We start from the raw sequence: 19,517 nt of genomic DNA, 5'->3' as shown, positions 1-19,517 counted from the left end.
AAGATGATTCTAATAAATTAGATTTCGCAGAGCTTCAGATTAATCTGTGTTTTTCTTCTTGATAAGATTATCCAGTACCTCTGAATAATATCTTTAAACTCTGGTCTGTTCCCTAATCATATAAATATTTTATCTGATTTCTGACTTGAATTCTGTTCTGATACATGACCTGAATTCTGTTCTGATTTCAGATCCAGATTTTGTTCTGATATCTGTTCTGAATTATATTTTGATTTCTGATATCTCCGTTTAATGACAGAAAAATGTTTTAATTAGGGGGTATTGTTGAAGGAAGTATTTTTGCAGGTTCCTCGGCTTTGTGCTCAGGGCCTTACAAGTTGTGTGGGTTGGGTGTATGGTTCTGGGGAACCTACACATTATGTTGTGTTGGGATGGTATGGTATGGGGTATATATATATATATATGTTTTAAAAAAATCTAAAAAGTTACATGGTTTTTGGGAACAAACTAGATAATCTATTCTGATCTCCTTAACTCAGTCATCTAAAATATTTCCCTGAACTGAAAGCTCATTGTCCGTTTCCACCTAAAATATCAGTAGAATCTCTGCTCAGCATAAAAATCTGTAAATGTTTGGAAACATTAAGGAAATATATATTTATCTGTATCTGCACGTTCATCAGCATCATCTGGTAGTTCTGTATTACTGAGCTTTCCAAAGTTCACTCTATTACTTAACATTTCAGGTTCAAAGAATTGTACCAGTGCAGCTATCTATTTCAGTAAGGGAGTTTTTCCGGTGTTGTTTGTAGAGTACGATACATGTGATTAGGGGGCATGTAATTGTATTTTGTTTTATATACGATTCTGAAAATTTGTTTTATTTCGAATATTGATAACTTTTATTTTGTACTCATAAATGATTTGATGAGTTTACAAGTTTTAAGAAAAGTTTTAAAATTTTCGCTATTTTTACAATGGGTCGCTCCGGTGGCCCTAATGTGACACTCTAGATCGGATCGAGTTACCCGTAATGGTCTGGGGTTACATTTAGTGGTATCAGAGCTATGGTTTGAGTCAAAATTTTCAAGATAGACCGGCCGGTCGAATGTCAAAATATGTCTGATCAGTACATGCCCCTAGAACACAATCGTACCTCCCTGAGCCGGAACTCCATGGCTGAGTCCCTATCTGTAATGAGTAAATCGAAGTTTTTATCCGTTAAGGCTATACTTGTAAAAAAATTAATACCAGTAACATCTGTCTAAACAATGTAAAGTACCTCAAGAGCCATGTGAGAGTTATTTATCTGAGAAATTCTGACTCGACTCCGGAAATTAAATTTGGATATGCTACTGCTTTATGAGCCTATTCTCATGATTAAGACCGAATTGATCACTCAAGGGAATTTTTTTTCAGATTCTTTTATTGAAATGAGAGAGAATTCTGATAAGAATGTATACTCAACTGGTTAAGAATTAGTGGAGGATCCGTATTTCTATAAGAGCTACATGAAAGATATGAAAAAAAACTGATGGAAGTTTCATTTCTGCAATAATGTGACATGAATGAATTTCGAGAACGAAATTCTTTTAAGGAGGGGAGAATTATAACACCCTAATTTAGGGGCTAAATTTTAGAAATTATAAAGTATTGGATTTAATTGGTATTTTGAAAGAAACGGTGGATTAAATTGTAAAATTTCAAAGTTGGCAGACTATTTTAAGATGTGCAGAAAATTCAGTGACTAAACTTATGATTTAACCAATTTTTTATATGATGAATTATAAACTCCCCCGTGCGCAGGTTCAACAGAAAAAAAAATTCCAGTTTTCCCTCTCCAACAACCCTACTTTCCTTTCTGAACCACTCGACCTCTGATCGATGAACCGAAACTACAATCGTGTTCGTTGTCAACCGAGGAACAAAACCCCTCAAACCTTTCGTCGTGAATCGTCGCCGTTCGTCGTGAATTTGAGTCGGAAGTATCGTCACTGATAACTCAATTTCAATTGGTTTTTCATCGATTCACGAGGATCCGATCATCCGTTTACGACACCTCCCGCACCATCGTGTTCCTTGTTCCGTTCCGAGTTCACTGGTGTTATCCTCGGTTTACGAAGATGGCGGCGCGTGAGGAGGTGAAGCGGTCAAAGTTTCCGATTTCTTGAAATCGAGATCTCCACCGTTTTAAAATTTGAACCGAGCTTTGTAAGTACCTCGAAATCACTCAAAATAATTTTTAGAAATTTTTCCGTGATATATAGGCTGCCGGAAGACGCCCCCACACGCCGCCACTACGCGTGGGGAAGGGAAACATTACTGATTTGATCAGTTTTGGATATTTTTTGACCGGTTTGACCAATTCCAACCCGACCCGACCCGTTTACCTGACCCAACCCGTCCCTTTTACACGACCCGACCCGTTAACCGGTGTTGACCAAAACTTTGACGGGCTTTGACCGGGCATTAAACGACCTTTGACTTTGACCGAGTATACCTATCTTGACATTTTTTGACATTCCAAATCCGATTCCGCAGTTTGTTTTTCGAAATTCAGAATCGAAGGCCTCAAAATTTGCTGTCAAACCCATTGACTTTGATTTTGACCAAAAATTCCAAATTTTTGAAAAGTCATATTTTATGCTTTCGACGTCCTGAATACGAATCCGGAGTCCGTTTCGACAAATTCGAACTCGGTAAGCTATTTTTCACTGATTTATCATCCGATTCGATCCGATTTTTAGAATTAAGCTCCGTTTTTTTATGTAATTCCTGTTGATACAGATTCGAAGAAATATTGGAAGATGATTTTAAGATCGAGGGCGTTTGAATGGAATTTAATGGTCGATCAGTATTGCACAGAAATCGAGGTAATACTTTACGACCTTTTTGTGCTTATTGGAATATGTTGATATTGGTAAATGCATGAATAAGATAATATTGGTCACTTTTGTTGAGTTGATTAATTTCTACACTCGATCTGAATACGGTAAAAAGGTTTAGTAATTGATTATGGTTCAGATGACTTTTATAATAAATTGAGAGATTGTTAGGATTAAATTACAAGTTAAGTGCTTAGTGATAAAGAAATCAACATGGATCTGTAACTTATAATTTATTTCATCAAAGGTTAAAAGTTAAAGGTACTTGGATGAGAAATTATGGGAATACTTTTGTAGGGTAAAATTACAGAAATACCCTTATGTTATAAAAAGATAAGATTTGGAATATGGAAGTTTGATAAGAGGTTTTTACAGACATATTGATCTGATAAAAATATTGATGTGCATAAGAAATGTTAGTTTTACTTGGAAATTATGGATAACCAGTTTTGATCCTATGAGGGTTTGTGAAGGATACTAGAAGTCTGTTAAGAGAATCGTTTCAAGATCAGAGAGTGTTCAAGAATGTAATTAATCATAGGATCTCTAATTAGGTCCTGTCTTTGTACAAGAAAAATTCATGATATTCCGTTTGTAAATTTTGAGAAGGCACTTGACCCAAAAATATTCGAGTAATGAGTTAATACCTAAAGAATAATTTATGGGGGTATTCTACTGTCAGAATTGTTCGAAAGGACTGAAATAAATGATAAGATTAAATTTAAATAATAAGACAGGATGGATGAAAGTGATTGAAATACATTGGATCTGTAGAATGACCAGAATACCACTGTAATGGAAATGACTCAAGAATATCACCAAGCTCAGGAATGATTGGATATCTTCGAGCTCTGAAATGAATGGTATAAAATGGAGCACCAGAATTACCAAAATACCCTTATAGAATAGACTAAGTAGTTGTTTTAAATTAATTAAGGAATCCAAGTAAATATGGGTGTTGTACTACCCTTAAAAGTTATGGAACAACTTAAGTGATTCGATCAAACTTAATGATATGTCAGTACCTGAACGATATAGATATTATTTGAACGCATGTTTGTCTTCTCAAGTTTGGATCGATGATAATTTTGGAAGTATTTAGCTCAACTTTAGATCGCATTCAGTACTAAGAATTGGACGTTTGTTCGACAAATCAACCACGAAGACCAAATTGAATAGAACGAAAGTACAACATGTATCCGAAATTGAACGCATGTTTGTCTTCTCAAGTTTGGATCGATGATAATTTTGGAAGTATTTAGCTCAACTTTAGATCGCATTCAGTACTAAGAATTGGACGTTTGTTCGACAAATCAACCACGAAGACCAAATTGAATAGAACGAAAGTACAACATGTATCCGAAATTCAATAACGCTTGAATTACTCTGGAAAATCCCGAAGTAACTGGAATAAAATTGAATGCTAAATGAACCAAGTAACCTCAAGGACTGAGGATTAAGTAAGAGATTGGAATAAGTTTGGAAACTCGGATGAACTTATGTGATGTATCATTATTATGGATTATGAACCACAAATCAAGTACATCAGCATTTCCTGGTATAGTTAAAACATGGAAATGAAATAAAGACCATTAGAATATTTGTTCGTCTCCTTAAGATCTGTTTAATGATGACTCAGAAGATGATCCTTGGATAAGAATATTTGGTATTAAAGAGTGAATAACCTGGAAGGTTAATGAATTGATAAGTTGATAAGTATTGGTTCTGGAAGCTATTCATTTGGAGTTGTTCGATAATCGGATTAATCGTCATAGATTGTAAAGATTCTGAATACCCTTCACATTTTGTAGAGCTTCCAAAAATTATCCGAATAAGATGATCCTAATAAATTATATTCTGAATAACTGATGATCTGTCAGTTATTGAACTCTTCCAATAGTGATTCTAAATTCCAACATTATATCGACAAACTGAAGATATGTGTTTCTTTGCTTGATAAGATTATCCAATACCTCTGAATAATATCTGTAAACTCTGGTGTGTTCCCTAATCATATAAATATTTTATTTGATTTCCGACTTGAATTAAGTTCTGATACATGACCTGAATTATGTTCTGATTTCTGATCTGGATTCTGTTCTGAAATTTGTTCTGAATTCTGTTTTGATTTATGATATCTCCGTTTAATGACGAAAAAATGTTTTAATTGGGGGGTATTATTGAAGGAAGTATTTTCGTAGGTTCTTCGGCTTTGTGCTCAAGGCCTCACAAGTTGTGTGGATTGGGTGTATGGTTCTGGGGAACCTACACATTATGTTGTGTTGGGATGAGGGTATATATATATATATGTTTTAAAAAGATCTAAAAAGTTACATGGTTTTTGGGAACACACTAGATAATCTATTTTGATCTCCTGAACTAAGTCATATGAAATATTTCTCTGAACTGAAAGCTCACTGTCCGTTTTCACCTGAAATATCAGTAGAATCTCTGCTCAGCATAAAAATCTGTAAATGTTCGGAAACATTAAGGAAATATATGTTTATCTGTATATGCACATTCATCATCATCATCTGGTAGTTCTGTATTACTGAGCTTTCCAAAGTTCACTCTGTTACTCAACATTTCAGGTTAAAAGAATTGTACAGTGCAGCTATCGACTTCAGTAAGGGAATTCATCAGGTGTTGTTTGTAGAGTACGATACATGTGATTAGGGGGCATATAAGTTTATTTTGTTTTATATACGAGTCTGAAAATCTACATTTAGTGGTGTCAGAGCTATGGTTTGAGTCAAACTTTTCAAGATAGACCGGCCGGTCGAATGTCAAAATATGTCTGATCAGTACATGCCCCTAGAATACAATCGTCCCTATCTGAGTCGAAAATTGGGATATGCTACTGCTTTATGAGTCTATTCTCATGATTAAGACCGAATTGATCACTCAAGGGAATTTTTGTTCATATTCTTTTATTTAAATGAGAGAGAATTCTGATAAGAATGTATACTCAACTGGTTAAGGTTTAGTGGAGGATCCGTATTTCAATGAGAGCTACATGAAAGATATGAAAAAAACTGATGGAAGTTTCATTTCTGCAATAATGTGACATGAATAAATTTCTAGGACGAAATTCTTTTAAGGAGGGGAGAATTATACACCCTAATTTAGGGGCTAAATTTTAGAAATTATAAAGTATTGGATTTAATTGGTATTTTGAAAGAAATGGTGGATTAAATTGTAAAATTTCAAAGTTGGCAGACTATTTTAAGAAGTACAGGAAATTCAGTGTCTAAACCCATGATTTAACCATTTTTTATATGATGAATTATAAACTCCCCCGTGCGCAGGTTCAGCAAAAAAAAATCCCAGTTTTCCTTCTCCAACAACCCTCATTTCCTTTCTGATCCACTCGTCGTCCGACCTCCGATCGATGAACCAAAGCCAACATCGTGTTCGTTGTCGACCGAGGAACAAAACCCCTCAAACTTTTCGTCATGAATCGTCATCGTTCGTCGTTAATTTCAGTCGGAAGTATCGTCGGTAATGACTCAATTTCAATTGGTTTTTCATCAATTCATGATGATCCGATAATCCGTTTACGACACCTCCTGCACCATTGTGTTCCTTGTTCCATTCCGAGTTCGCCAGTGTCATTCTTGGTCTCCGTAGACGGCGGCGCGTGAGGAGGTTATGCAGTGAAAGTTTTCGATTTGTTGAAATCGAGCTCTCCATCGTTCAAAAATTTGAACCGAGCTTTGTTAGTAGCTCGAAATAACTCAAAATAATTTTTAAAAATTTTCCCTTGATTTATAGGCTGCCAGAAGACGTCCCACGCACCCCCAGGCGCCGCCAGTGCGCGTGGGGAAGGGAAAAAAGATCGGTTTGACTGGTTTTGGAGCTGTTTTAACCGGTTTGACCGATTTCAACCCGACCAGACCCGTTGACCCGACCCAACCCGTTGACTGTTGACCAGTGTTGACCAAAACTTTGACGGGCTTTGGCCGGGCATTAAACGACCTTTGACTTTGACCGAGTATACCTATCATGACATTTTTCAACGTTCCAAATCTGATTCCCCAGTCCGTTTTTCAAAATTCAGAACTGAAGGCCTCGAAATTGGCAGTCAAACCCGTTGACTTTAATTTTGACCGAAAATTCCAAATTTTTGAAAAGTAATATTTTATTCTTTCGACATCCTGAATCTGAATCTGAAGTCCGTTTCGCCAAATTCGATTTCGGTAAGTTGTTTTTCACTGATTTATCATCCGATTTGATCCATTTTTCAGAATTAAGCTCCGTTTTTGATGTAATTTCTATTGATATGGATCCAAGGAAATATTGGAAGATGATTTCAAGATCGAGGGCATTCAAATGGAATTTAATGGTCGATCAGTATTGCACGGAAAGCGAGGTAATACTTTACTACCACTTTATGCTTATTGGAATATGTGGATATTGGTAAATGCATGAATAAGATAATATTGGTCACTTTTGTTGAGTTGATTAATTTCTACACTCGATCTGAATACGGTAAAAAGGTTCAGTAATTGATTATGGTTCAGATGACTTTTATAAGAAATTGAGGGATTGTTAGGATTAAATTACAAGTTATGTGCTTAGTGATAAAGAAATCAACATGAATCTGTAACTTATAATTTATTTCATCAAAGGTTAAATGTTAAAGGTACTTGGATGAGAAATTATGAGAATACTTCGGTAGGGTAAAATTACAGAAATACCCTTATGTTATAAAAAGACAAGATTTGGAATATGGAAGTCTGATAAGAGTTTTTTACAAACATATTGATCTGGTAAAAATATTGATGTGCATAAGAAATGTTAGTTTTACATGGAAATTATGGATAACCAGTTTTGATCCTAGGAGAGTTTGTGAAGGATACTAGAAGTCTGTTAAGAGAATCGTTTCAAGATCAGAGAGTGTTCAAGAAAGTAATTAATAATATGATCTCTAAATTATATTATTTTTGTTAAGAGCTAATATCGAAATTAGTTGGTTAAGAAATAACGAAAATGCCCTTAAGAGATAATATAGTCTGAGTTGACCCTGAATGAGAAAGTACTTTGAGGATTTGTACTTAACTCGATTAAGTACGAATTTAATTTTTAAGGTTCTATCTTTGTACAGAAAAATTCATGATATTCCGTTTGTAAATTTTGAGAAGGCACTTGACCCAAAAATATTCAAGTAATGAGTTAATACCTGAAGAATAATTTATGGGGTATTCTACTGTCAGATTGTCGAAAGGACTGAAATAAATGATAAGATTGAATTTAATTAATAAGACAGGATGGAAGAAGAAAGTGATTGAAATACATCGGATCTGTAGAATGACCAGAATACCACTGTAATGGAAATAACTCAAGAATATCACCAAGCTCAGGAATGATTGGATATCTTCGAGCTCTTAAATGAATGGAATAAAATGGAGCACCAGAATTACCAAAATACCCTTATGGCCTAGACTAAGTAGTTGTTTTAAATTAATTAAGGAATCCAAGTAAATATGGTTGTTGTACTACCCTTAAAAGTTATGGAACAACTTAAGTGAGTCGATCAACCTTAATGATATGTCAGTACCTGAACGACATAGATATTATTTGAACGTGTGTTTGTCTTCTCAAGTTTGGATCGATGATAATTTTGGAAGTATTTAGCTCAACTTTAGATCGCATTCAGTACTAAGAATTGGACGTTTGTTCGACAAATCAACCACGAAGACCAAATTGAATAGAACGAAAGTACAACATGTATCCGAAATTCAATAACGCTTGAATTACTCTGGAAAATCCCGAAGTAACTGGAATAAAATTGAATGCTAAATGAACCAAGTAACCTCAAGGACTGAGGATTAAGTAAGAGATTGGAATAAGTTTGGAAACTCGGATGAACTTATGTGATGTATCATTATTATGGATTATGAACCACAAATCAAGTACATCAGCATTTCCTGGTATAGTTAAAACATGGAAATGAAATAAAGACCATTAGAATATTTGTTCGTCTCCTTAAGATCTGTTTAATGATGACTCAGAAGATGATCCTTGGATAAGAATATTTGGTATTAAAGAGTGAATAACCTGGAAAGTTAATGAATTGATAAGTTGATAAGTATTGGTTCTGGAAGCTATTCATTTGGAGTTGTTCGATAATCGGATTAATCGTCATAGATTGTAAAGATTCTGAATACCCTTCACATTTTGTAGAGCTTCCAAAAATTATCCGAATAAGATGATCCTAATAAATTATATTCTGAATAACTGATGATCTGTCAGTTATTGAACTCTTCCAATAGTGATTCTAAATTCCAACATTATATCGACAAACTGAAGATATGTGTTTCTTTGCTTGATAAGATTATCCAATACCTCTGAATAATATCTGTAAACTCTGGTGTGTTCCCTAATCATATAAATATTTTATTTGATTTCCGACTTGAATTAAGTTCTGATACATGACCTGAATTATGTTCTGATTTCTGATCTGGATTCTGTTCTGAAATTTGTTCTGAATTCTGTTTTGATTTATGATATCTCCGTTTAATGACGAAAAAATGTTTTAATTGGGGGGTATTATTGAAGGAAGTATTTCGTAGGTTCTTCGGCTTTGTGCTCAAGGCCTCACAAGTTGTGTGGATTGGGTGTATGGTTCTGGGGAACCTACACATTATGTTGTGTTGGGATGAGGGTATATATATATATATGTTTTAAAAAGATCTAAAAAGTTACATGGTTTTTGGGAACACACTAGATAATCTATTCTGATCTCCTGAACTTAGTCATCTGAAATATTTCTCTGAACTGAAAGCTCATTGTCTGTTACCACCTGAAATATTAGTAGAATCTCTGCTCAGCATAAAAATCGTAAATGTTCGGAAACATTAAGGAAATATGTTTATCTGTATCTGCACGTTCATCAGCATCATCTGGTTGTTCTGTATTACTGAGCTTTCCAAAGCTCACTCTGTTACTCAACATTTCAGGTTAAAAGAATTATACCAGTGCAGCTATCGACTTCAGTAAGGGAGTTCTTCCGGTGTTGTTTGCAGAGTACGGTACATGTGATTAGGGGCATGTAATTGTATTTTGTTTTATATATGAGTCTGAAAATCTATTTTATTCGAATATTGATAAGTTTATTTGTACTCATAAATGATTTTATGAGTTTAAGTTTTAAGAAAAGTTTTAAATTTTCCGTTAGTTTTACAGTGGGTCACTCCGGTGGCCCTAATGTGACACTCCAGAACGGATCGGGTTACCCGTATCGGTCTGGGGGTTACAGTCTCTATAGTCAATGCGCATGCATACTTTTCCATCTTCTTTGGCAGTGGCACAATGTTAGCCACCCACTCCGGATACTTGGCTAATTGAAGAAAACCCGCATCAAATTGCTTCTTAACTTCTTCTTTTATCTTGAAGAGCATTTCAGGCTTCATCGTCCTTAGTTTTTTTTGTACGGGTTTGTAATCAGGCTTGATTGGTAGTTTGTGGACCACTATATCGGTGTCTAATCCAGGCATGGCTTGAAGTAAGTCTATCAAGCTTTGCCTTGCTTAAGACGAGAGTGTTGTGCCAATTTTAACTTCCTTCTTTTCTTCTTCAGTGCCAAATTTAAGACTTCAATATTCTCTTCATGGGGCAATATTTGTTTGTCTTCTCTTTCCTTCATTATTAATAATTCAATTCTTCATTTCCACATTCATCAATTTCCTCTAGACAGTTGAGTTGCTCAAAATCGATCTCTGGGTCCGAATCATCATTATCCACATTATTAATATCCAGAGACCTGAAAAGAAAAGAGTGGAATATATATATATGTGTATATATATATATATATAGGAGAGGAAAAATATCCCACATAGAACGTAAAAACAAATATATTATACATATGAAAAAATAAATGAAAGGAAGAAATGTTTTTCAGAAGGGAAAATTGCATCTTTTATTGAAATGTAAATAAAAACAGTTCATTCACCCTTACAAAAGATCACCTATTGCCTAGAAAAATAAGGAAAGTTTGAGTATTACTCTTAAAGATATTTGAAAACCACATGTAGTTCTTCAGCAGTCCAGCTATTTAGAATGAACCTTGACGGTAATGGACGGATTCTAGATCTATCAACATCCTCAGCGTCATCCGTTGTTAAGCCATTGATACTCAAATCTTTCAGAGCTTTCTGAGGATCAAGTAAGGCCATCATTGCTTCTCCCTCAAACACATAACCACCAGACCTGAAGGTATTGTGAATAGGTGAAAAAACCATTGGTTCCCATTGAATTTCTTCCCCAATCAATCTTGCATTTCTTCTTTCTTGGCACTTCCGAATTTCCTTCCTTATTTGTTGATAACTGGGCTGATATCTAAGCCCAAATTGATCCAACTTGGAAAAAAGAAAAATAGGGTTGATTCTTCTTTGTATAGAGCTCCCGAACTCTTTTCCTATCCTTACACCTCTCCTTAAAATCTGCTTGATTGCCATCTTGGGGATTCTAAGAGTCTAGGCTTGGAAATCTTACCCCTTTCAGCCATAAAGGTGGCATTGACAAACTCTAGTGAGCGAAATAAACACTCTAGGGTTTTATCGTTCACATCTATGTAAGGGGTATCAGTGGAAATGTTTGCCACTATGTATTCCTCAAAATTAATGATTATAAGAGTCCCGTCAATGACAAGCTTAACCTTCTGATGAAGTGTTAATGATACTGCCCCAACTTGATGAATCCATGGCCTTCTTAAAAGGCAGTTGTACGAAGATACATCGTACAATCTTCTTAACCGACTGGGAGGACTGCATCCTCAAGACATCCATAAATGCCTCACCAATAAACTTGTTTCTAAACTCGCTAAAAAATTAGCCTCATATAGGCACCCTTGGTTGTAAAGCCATCTCTATAATCTCTTATGAATCGATAACGTCACCCTTGAACCGATGTGGTGACACATTCTAGCATACCTTCAAGGGTAGGTAAAGCTAACTTAAAATCCTCATGGACTATCTCAACTATTGATCGGCCCAAAATTGAATCATCATCACTTAAATCATAGAATTCAAATGTCTTATATCTTCTTAGTTAGTCTTCTAGAAACTCTAACACTGTCACACTTGGAAAAATTGGTTGAGAAATATGTGCTCTACAAAAACATGCACTATATCTCTAAGCGATGAGATCAAAACCTCTTAGCAAGGTCATCATAATGACTCTCACAAACTTTAAAACCTTATAATCCTCTACCTTAGGTAGAAACTCAATGTAAAAATCACTAAGATGAGAGATACGACTCTCCATCCTACTAATGAGACTACGCTCAAAACCCAAAACCATCACCACTTCCGTAAACACCGTAACAAAGATGAAGCACCATCAGGATTTTAGTCTTGTAAGAGTACTTTCAGTACCTAGGGTCATGTATTCATTGACACCTTACTATACCCTACCAATGGGTCCTAAGATCGACTCAACTTGATGCTTTAATTCCACTAAATGTAACACCCTAATCAAATTCTTCCTGAAGTTTGGAGGATTCAAATTTCACACAGAACCCCGAAGTGGCTAACTATTTTTTTAAATCAATACTAATAGTCATCATTTAAAAACCAAAAGTTCAAATAATAATAAAATCTTTTTTTATAAATCGAAGCTTAATAGTATAGTTTAAAATAATTATTACAACTCAAAGTTTGTAAATCATAATACATAAGTAAGGGTCCTATGAATACACGTGCCCACTACGCGTAACCAACCAATACTTTGCCGGGGATATTGGAAATCATGCTATGACGGTGCTTCTCGAACGACTCAATATACTAACCTACAAATGGAAACATACGAACGTTGAGCTTAGAAAGCCCATTGGTATAATCGCTAATATAGAGCAATATATGAATCTCATTAACCTAAGTATGCTTGAAGATGAGGTAATAAGCAAGTGCATGCATGATCCTAATCAAGTGCTATCTAATTAAGGTTCAACAGTTCTACCTCTTTAGTGTAAGTCTCACTCTTCTCTTAATCTCAACTGAGGGCCTCGCCATGTGTAAATGTATACTACGTCTCTAACCTCAATATCATCCTTCAATGCAATATCATGCAACACACAATGATAGTACTTGATATCATAAAAATGCCAAATATAATTACACAAACAAGGGTGCATCGTGGTATAGTCGGAGGGCCACTTAGTATCTCAGGACTCACACCCATCTATCCTACCAAAGATACCCTAGATAAGACCCGGGCCACTTAGCATCGAAATCTTCATCTCGAAAGGGGCCCTCATTGCTAATACCTAGGATGCCTCCGAGGTCACATATCATCGTAGCCTACATCCTTCTAGTCTACTCCTCTAAAGTACTCGAAATGTGTCTAGGTCACATGGCATTAGTATAACGTTCAACTAGCGTTTAAAGTGTTCTCGCACTGAATTGGATATATCCAAATTTTTCTCAAACAATTGGACGATCGTCACTCACCCACAAATAACTCAGATGTCCTTATTGTTTTTATGGTTATCACACATATATTATTGTTATTATTATCAATTTTAACACTAGTAGGTAAGATCACTCGCTCCCTCACTTACTACTACTTTGTTTGTTATCTCTCCTATAACGTTATCAAATAACTTAATAGTATTTTAGTGTTTTATGTGCTTAAGGTGATTCATGATCATTGATACTTGGTATATCGTAACTAACCTGATACTTGATTCGAGGATAGTTTATTGACAACAACTCTCTAGTCGTTCTCATCACACTTCCTATTGGTTTTTCCTTGAACAGATAGGATAACTAGCTCACCTTTGATTTTAGGTGTTCATGTAAAACTCAATTTCCTCTATCTCGCTCATTAATTCATTCATTATCTCACTTGTCGACACATCTTTCGAAACAATCCATCATTTGCAATTACTTGTCATGCGTTCAGTTAAAGATACTTAGAAGTATTACCTTTAATACAATTACTTCGGTTGTAACCTACTCCTAAGACTGTTTTAGGCACCTTTGATCATTTAAGTCTCTCACAGACTAAGTCTCACCATTGTGGGTCATCCTTAACTCTTTCGGGCCTTAATGAAGTCGAATTTAACCATCTAAAAAGAGTAGTATCGATACTTTTAGGTCAAGTATCGATACCCCTTTAAGTATTAGTACAAAAAATGGCTATTGGTTTACAAAATTTACCCTCAGTATCGATACTAGGGCTGCAACATTGATACTCCTCCCTTGAGTATCGATACTCCTTTTATGAAATGCCCAAAAATCAACTGAGTTCATCCAATATCGTTATTGTTCATCAAGTATCGATACCCTAACCCAAAAAAACTAGAAATAGGCTCGAGAAACACTCGAGAATCCTCTCAAACACTTTAATTTGGTCCCAAATTAACTTATAAAGCTTAGGGGTCTTATTTAGGGTTATTTAGCACTATAAGAACACTACCTTTACCATAAAAATATCTAGGCATAAATCAAGCAAAACCCTCAAATATGCTCAAAACCCTCAGATATGCTCAAAACCCTCAAATATGCTCAAAACCCAAATCCTTAATAAAGAAACATGTTTAGGAAGTTCAAAACACAACAAAGGTTTAGAAATAGACTATCTTAGTTAGGGAATTTGAAATTAAGCCCATTTAGCTCAACCAAACTTGCTCTCACCTTCTCTTTGACCTAAGATGCTCACCATCCATTTCCTCTAACTCAAAACATGAAAACAAGTTAATTCACCAACAAAGTTGCTGGAAAGAATGAAAAATTTAAAACTAAAAGGGAGCATGAAAGATGCTTAAAGATCTTACCTTGGAGCTATATAACTTGGGAGGAAGAGTGGAGAAGAAAAGATAAAGAAATTAAGAAGAAATAATGAAGAGAGAAGACAATGATGAAGGCCACTAGTTTTTCAAAGCTTCCCCACATGACCCATGTATAGAAATCCCAAAAAAATCAACTTTGTCATCAACAAGGGTCTAATAGCATTTTTGGTCCTTCGTGTTTTTATCTTATAAGTAAAAATCCTTGTTTTTATAAATTCTTAGCCCAAACTTGGCATAACGACTTTAATCACGACTCTATAAGGTCCACATACCTCTCATGTAAAGTTGAAACTATCAACCCAAATTTTGAGGTGTTACATATGGTCTAGTTTTATCTTTTATGTTTTGTAAATTCATCGCAATTCTTGTTTTTTATGATATTTGAGATGAGCGAATCACAAGAGACTCAAAGCTCACAACCATGTGGTTATAGTTCAACTCAAACTTCACAAAGTTGTTTTATATGTAAAGTCAATTATCCAATGAGTAATAAAAGTGTTCGAAACAAAAAACAAGAGCAACATGTTGGAATTATTTCAAAAAATATATATAACTGAAGATGGAGAAAATAGGACAATATCCAATTATTTTGAGACGACTTACTGCATGAAAATTGAGGTTCTACAATTAGTTTGATTAATCATTTGAAGACATGATTAAAAACCCTTAAGGTAATACTTCAGATTCTAGACAATCAAAAATAGCAATACTTGAGACTGAGATTAAAATTAAAGCGTAAAACTTTCAACTTGGAAGTTTGAAAAATATGTTATTAAAACGACATTGATTCACATGATAATCGTGGATGAGCTATCTTTTTGAATTGTAGAGAAATAAGGGTTTAAGCTATTTCTATCTCTAACATGCCCAAGGTTTCATCTCCCTTCTTGTTTTACAATTAGAAGGGATGATCTCGATTTATTCAACTCCATGAAGAGGTTAATGAAGAATGCTTTTGTAAAAGATACGAGTAGAATTTGTTTGACAACTGACACTTGCACTTCACTGCAAAAGGTATCTTACATGATTCTAACGGCACATTAGATAGATGATGAATTGATGTTAAAATAGAAAATCATAAACTTCTGTCTGATATCTGCTTTTAAAATTTTAGATTTAAAAAAATAGTCGATAAAGAATAAGCCTTTTCAAAATCACCGATAATACATGAAGAAGAAGAGGAAGTTTAAGATTTTTGACAATATAATTTGAGAACTTAAGAAGTAGTTTGTTGTAATTAACTTTTTAGACTATCATCTATTTGTTTTTGTTTTTTTTTTGTATCATCTTATGATGTTGGATTTTCTAAGCTCTACTATGTAATTGTTCGATTTAGTTATTAATATATTTTGGGTATTCTTTTTCCTCATTCTGTTATATTTGGTTTTGCTTCGTCATGACTTGATAAGACGAAAGTTTTAATGAGGCCATTTTTAATGAAAAAATATTAATTTATAGAGAAACTCGAATACTCGACTCAAATTTCTTAAACTCGACTTGAATCGAAAAAAAATTAAGTTAACTCTGAGTTGTAAAATAGAACTCGTTAACTCAAATAACTCGAAATTTTTTAACTTGATTTGACTCGATCGAACACTCACCCCTACTTTGATTATAGGGTTATATTTTATTGAGTCATCCAATTATTAAAAGTTATAAATGAATCTTTGTTTATAGTGTATTGTTTTGTTGAGCCCACAAACTATTAAAAGTTACAAAATTGTCCTCGACTATTCATAGTTCCAAACTCATCATTTTCCATTTAAAAGTTGACGATCTTCTGAGTTAGAAATTAAGCTACTGATTGACGTATGATAAAATTATATTTTAATGATCTCCACTGACATCGTCATTGCTTTCAAGCATTGGTTTGTCAGTATAATATTTCAAGCACTGGCTCGACGACATAATGTAAACAAAGAGTTAATGGGTTAACGAGAGTTAATGCTCAAACAAATAAAACTAAATGAATCGATAAAGTAAAGGACCAAAATCACTTTTTTTAAACAGTTGACGGAAATCAAACATACCAAAAATATAAGAATCATTTGTATAGTTTACTCTAAATAAATTAGTTTATTTAAATAAATTTGCATTGTTCTTATTGTTTAACATTAACTTGGTAAGAACAGAGAGAAAATGCTCAATTATTAAATTGGTCTTTATACTTCGGTACAACCCGATTTAGGTGAATTGTTTTTACTAATATGAGATAAACACTAAAAAATATTTATTTAAAGATAATTCTCACACGTACTACTGATCGCTCCGTGCATTCGAAAGAGTCGAAAATTTGGAAGTGACTCGCAAAAACCTCCACCTTTAATGTCGAAAATAATTATTATAGTAGTTGGGCTTCTTCCCAATAGAAAAGACTTGGACTTGAACTGGATCGGATTGGATTGTACTATTAAGTAGGACAATCTTATACCCTGAGTCATCTCCTTTAGTGGCCTTTTCTTGCTTACAAAGATAATAACCCAGCGCTAAGGAACAGGGTCTACAAAAATCTCAAAGGAAAAGCATCAAAACAGAGAAACATGGAGGCATCGAAGACGATTCAGCATGAAATTGGAGGAGTCCAGAATGACGCTCTCCGGTTTGGCCTCCACGGCGTTAAGAGCGACCTCGTCGGATCTCACCCTCTCCAATCTGCTTGTGAATCTGTAATCTTTCCCCCTATTTGTTTCCCTAGAACACATATAGAAGGGAATTTAGATTGTATATTATTTTTTTGATCATGTTTTCATTTAAATCTGTTTGCATTCACCTCTCAGATCTCGAACGCCGCCTAAGCATGGTGACTTTATTACATATTTTTAAAAAGAGTAGTAGGTTAGGGTATTTATAATTGAAAAATGAAAAATGATGTTGTGTAGATCTTATGAAATTAAAAATCGTTGTATCTATGGGTTTTGGTTTTGAAGATTTTTAATTTGGGTTTGAGTGTATGATTTGAATACAATTTATTTATGTGGATTTTATTTTAGGCAAAGAAAACGGAGGAGTTGATGAAGAGAAAAGGCCTGGCCAATCTTTATGGAACAGCATTCCCACTTAAAATGGATCTCGATAGGCAAATCCTCTCACGGTATGGCCTCAATTTCTTGTGTCTTCATAAGGAATTTCTGCTCCTTTTAACTCAAATTTTGAGCTGCTGATGCTTAACAAATTTGGTTTAGGCTTGTCTGCATAATTAGATTTTTGTCTCACGTGATGGATAATTATGAGCGCTTTTACACTGCCGGTTCTTTAATGGCATAAACATGGAGATTAAAGTTGGAAAAGGATAAGAACAAAGAACTTGAATAATTATTTTTAGCTCAAACTGGTGAAGAAAAGTAGAAAACTAAAAGGGGTTGAATGGTTCTTGAAAAATATATAAGCGAAATTGCCATCCAAGTGAAAAAGATTTAGAAATGAAGTACTGATGAAGAATATAAACAATGTGTATATGGAAAGTACATTAAGCAAAAGAGTAGGGAAATTAAAAACTAACAACAATATTATATTTATAGAGTTTCTACCCTTTCTTTAGACACCCTTTATCCTCGTTTCATGGCTTTCCTTGTCATAATGCTCTATAGACAAACTTGATCTTTTTTTTAACAACTTTACCTTTTATTCGAGGTATGACTTTTAGAAATCCGATCTTTTTTAGGCTTATGTAGTAATTTGTATCCTCTAACATTTCTTTGCAATTTCTAGTCATTCAAGGGTCTCACACTCCTTGACTACTCTCTATTTCAAGGATTTCTTGCAAACTCTTAAGCACTTATAAAAGGTAGGTGTTTGGTGCTTTTTGGGTACGAATGAATAGACTATGACAATAATATAACAAATGAACCCAAATGATGAAGAAGAGAATACTTATGTGTAAGAAGCACATATCATTGTGTCATGTCCAAATTAAGAAATGGATTGAACTAGTGTCATGGTTCTTATTATAGAAGATCCCTGCATCGTTATTTTTTATTTTGAAAATTTCTCTGTTTCTATTTGACGTAGGAAGAAATATCAACAACTCTGCTGATACAGGTGTACATGTGTTCTTGTTATTTTACTGTGTTTTATTTTTTTTCCATGTTATAATCATGTTTAAGGTGTTGTATATTTATAAAAAGTTTGATTTTGACACATTATTGAACCATATTATATAGGCTTGACGCATTTGCAATATCATGTGTTAGTGTCTTTTATGTTTGGGAACATAGATCTAATTAGTAATTAAAGTTTTTCTTTAATTGTTTTAGAGAGGCTATGGATTTTGACCAGACAGTAGAAAATTCCATTTCCCTGTAGAGTGAACTAAGATTACACCATGATGTATATGGTGTATGGCATCTTTAGTGGCAATATTGGAATCAGAATTCACTGCTCATTGTCTTTTATGTATATTCTTTTGAAAACTATGCAGGTTCCAGAGGCCATTGCTCCCATCTTCAATGCTAGGGTTGGAAGCTTTGACGGGAACTTTAGATGATTTTGGTTTTGAGGATTATCTGAATGGTATGACAATACATGCTAAATTACAAAATACTCTCTTTTTCTTGTAACTTTGTTGTACATATTTGGTGGGTTAGTGGATGTTTAAAACTAGTTTTGGTTGGTTGCAGATCCTCGAAAGTCGGAGACTGTACGGCCACTGGACTTGCACCATATCATGGAAGTTCGTCTCGGTCTCTCCAAGGGACCGGTCTGTCCTAGTTTTATGTGATGTTTTTCACCGACTACAACGTTGTCCCCTGAAGTCACTGCTGAACTTCTGTTTTTTCTTTTTAATGAATTTAGCCGTCCTTCCCTTTGTAAACTGCAGCATCAACATTTTATTGTTTGGAGCTTTTGGTTCAAATTTAATAAATAGACTGGATTTTCTA

General features: G+C 34.4%; 1 protein-coding gene across 1 annotated transcript; it reads left to right on the top strand.

Moving 5' to 3' along the window:
- The first annotated feature begins 17,113 nt into the window (after window positions 1-17,113).
- On the top strand, window positions 17,114-19,517 carry LOC120174004 (cyclin-B1-2-like). Its single transcript, XM_039181005.1, has 4 exons — window positions 17,114-17,306; window positions 17,631-17,731; window positions 19,058-19,149; window positions 19,257-19,517. The coding sequence occupies exons 1-4, from the start codon at window positions 17,181-17,183 to the stop codon at window positions 19,355-19,357; spliced, it is 420 nt and encodes a 139-aa protein (XP_039036936.1). The 5' UTR covers window positions 17,114-17,180; the 3' UTR covers window positions 19,358-19,517.

The sequence above is a fragment of the Hibiscus syriacus genome, unplaced genomic scaffold (genome assembly GCF_006381635.1).
Source record: "Hibiscus syriacus cultivar Baekdansim isolate YM2019G1 unplaced genomic scaffold, ASM638163v2 tig00111996_pilon, whole genome shotgun sequence".
NCBI classification, from domain to species: domain Eukaryota; kingdom Viridiplantae; phylum Streptophyta; class Magnoliopsida; order Malvales; family Malvaceae; genus Hibiscus; species Hibiscus syriacus.
This window is presented reverse-complemented; position numbering and strand designations above follow the sequence as displayed.

Coding starts and splice junctions, on each gene's coding strand:
- LOC120174004 (XM_039181005.1), top strand. CDS start 17,181: ATGGAGGCATCGAAGACGATTCAGCATGAAATTGGAGGAGTCCAGAAT. Junction 17,307..17,630: donor TCCAATCTGCTTGTGAATCT/GTAATCTTTCCC, acceptor ATTTTATTTTAG/GCAAAGAAAACGGAGGAGTT. Junction 17,732..19,057: donor GATAGGCAAATCCTCTCACG/GTATGGCCTCAA, acceptor AAAACTATGCAG/GTTCCAGAGGCCATTGCTCC.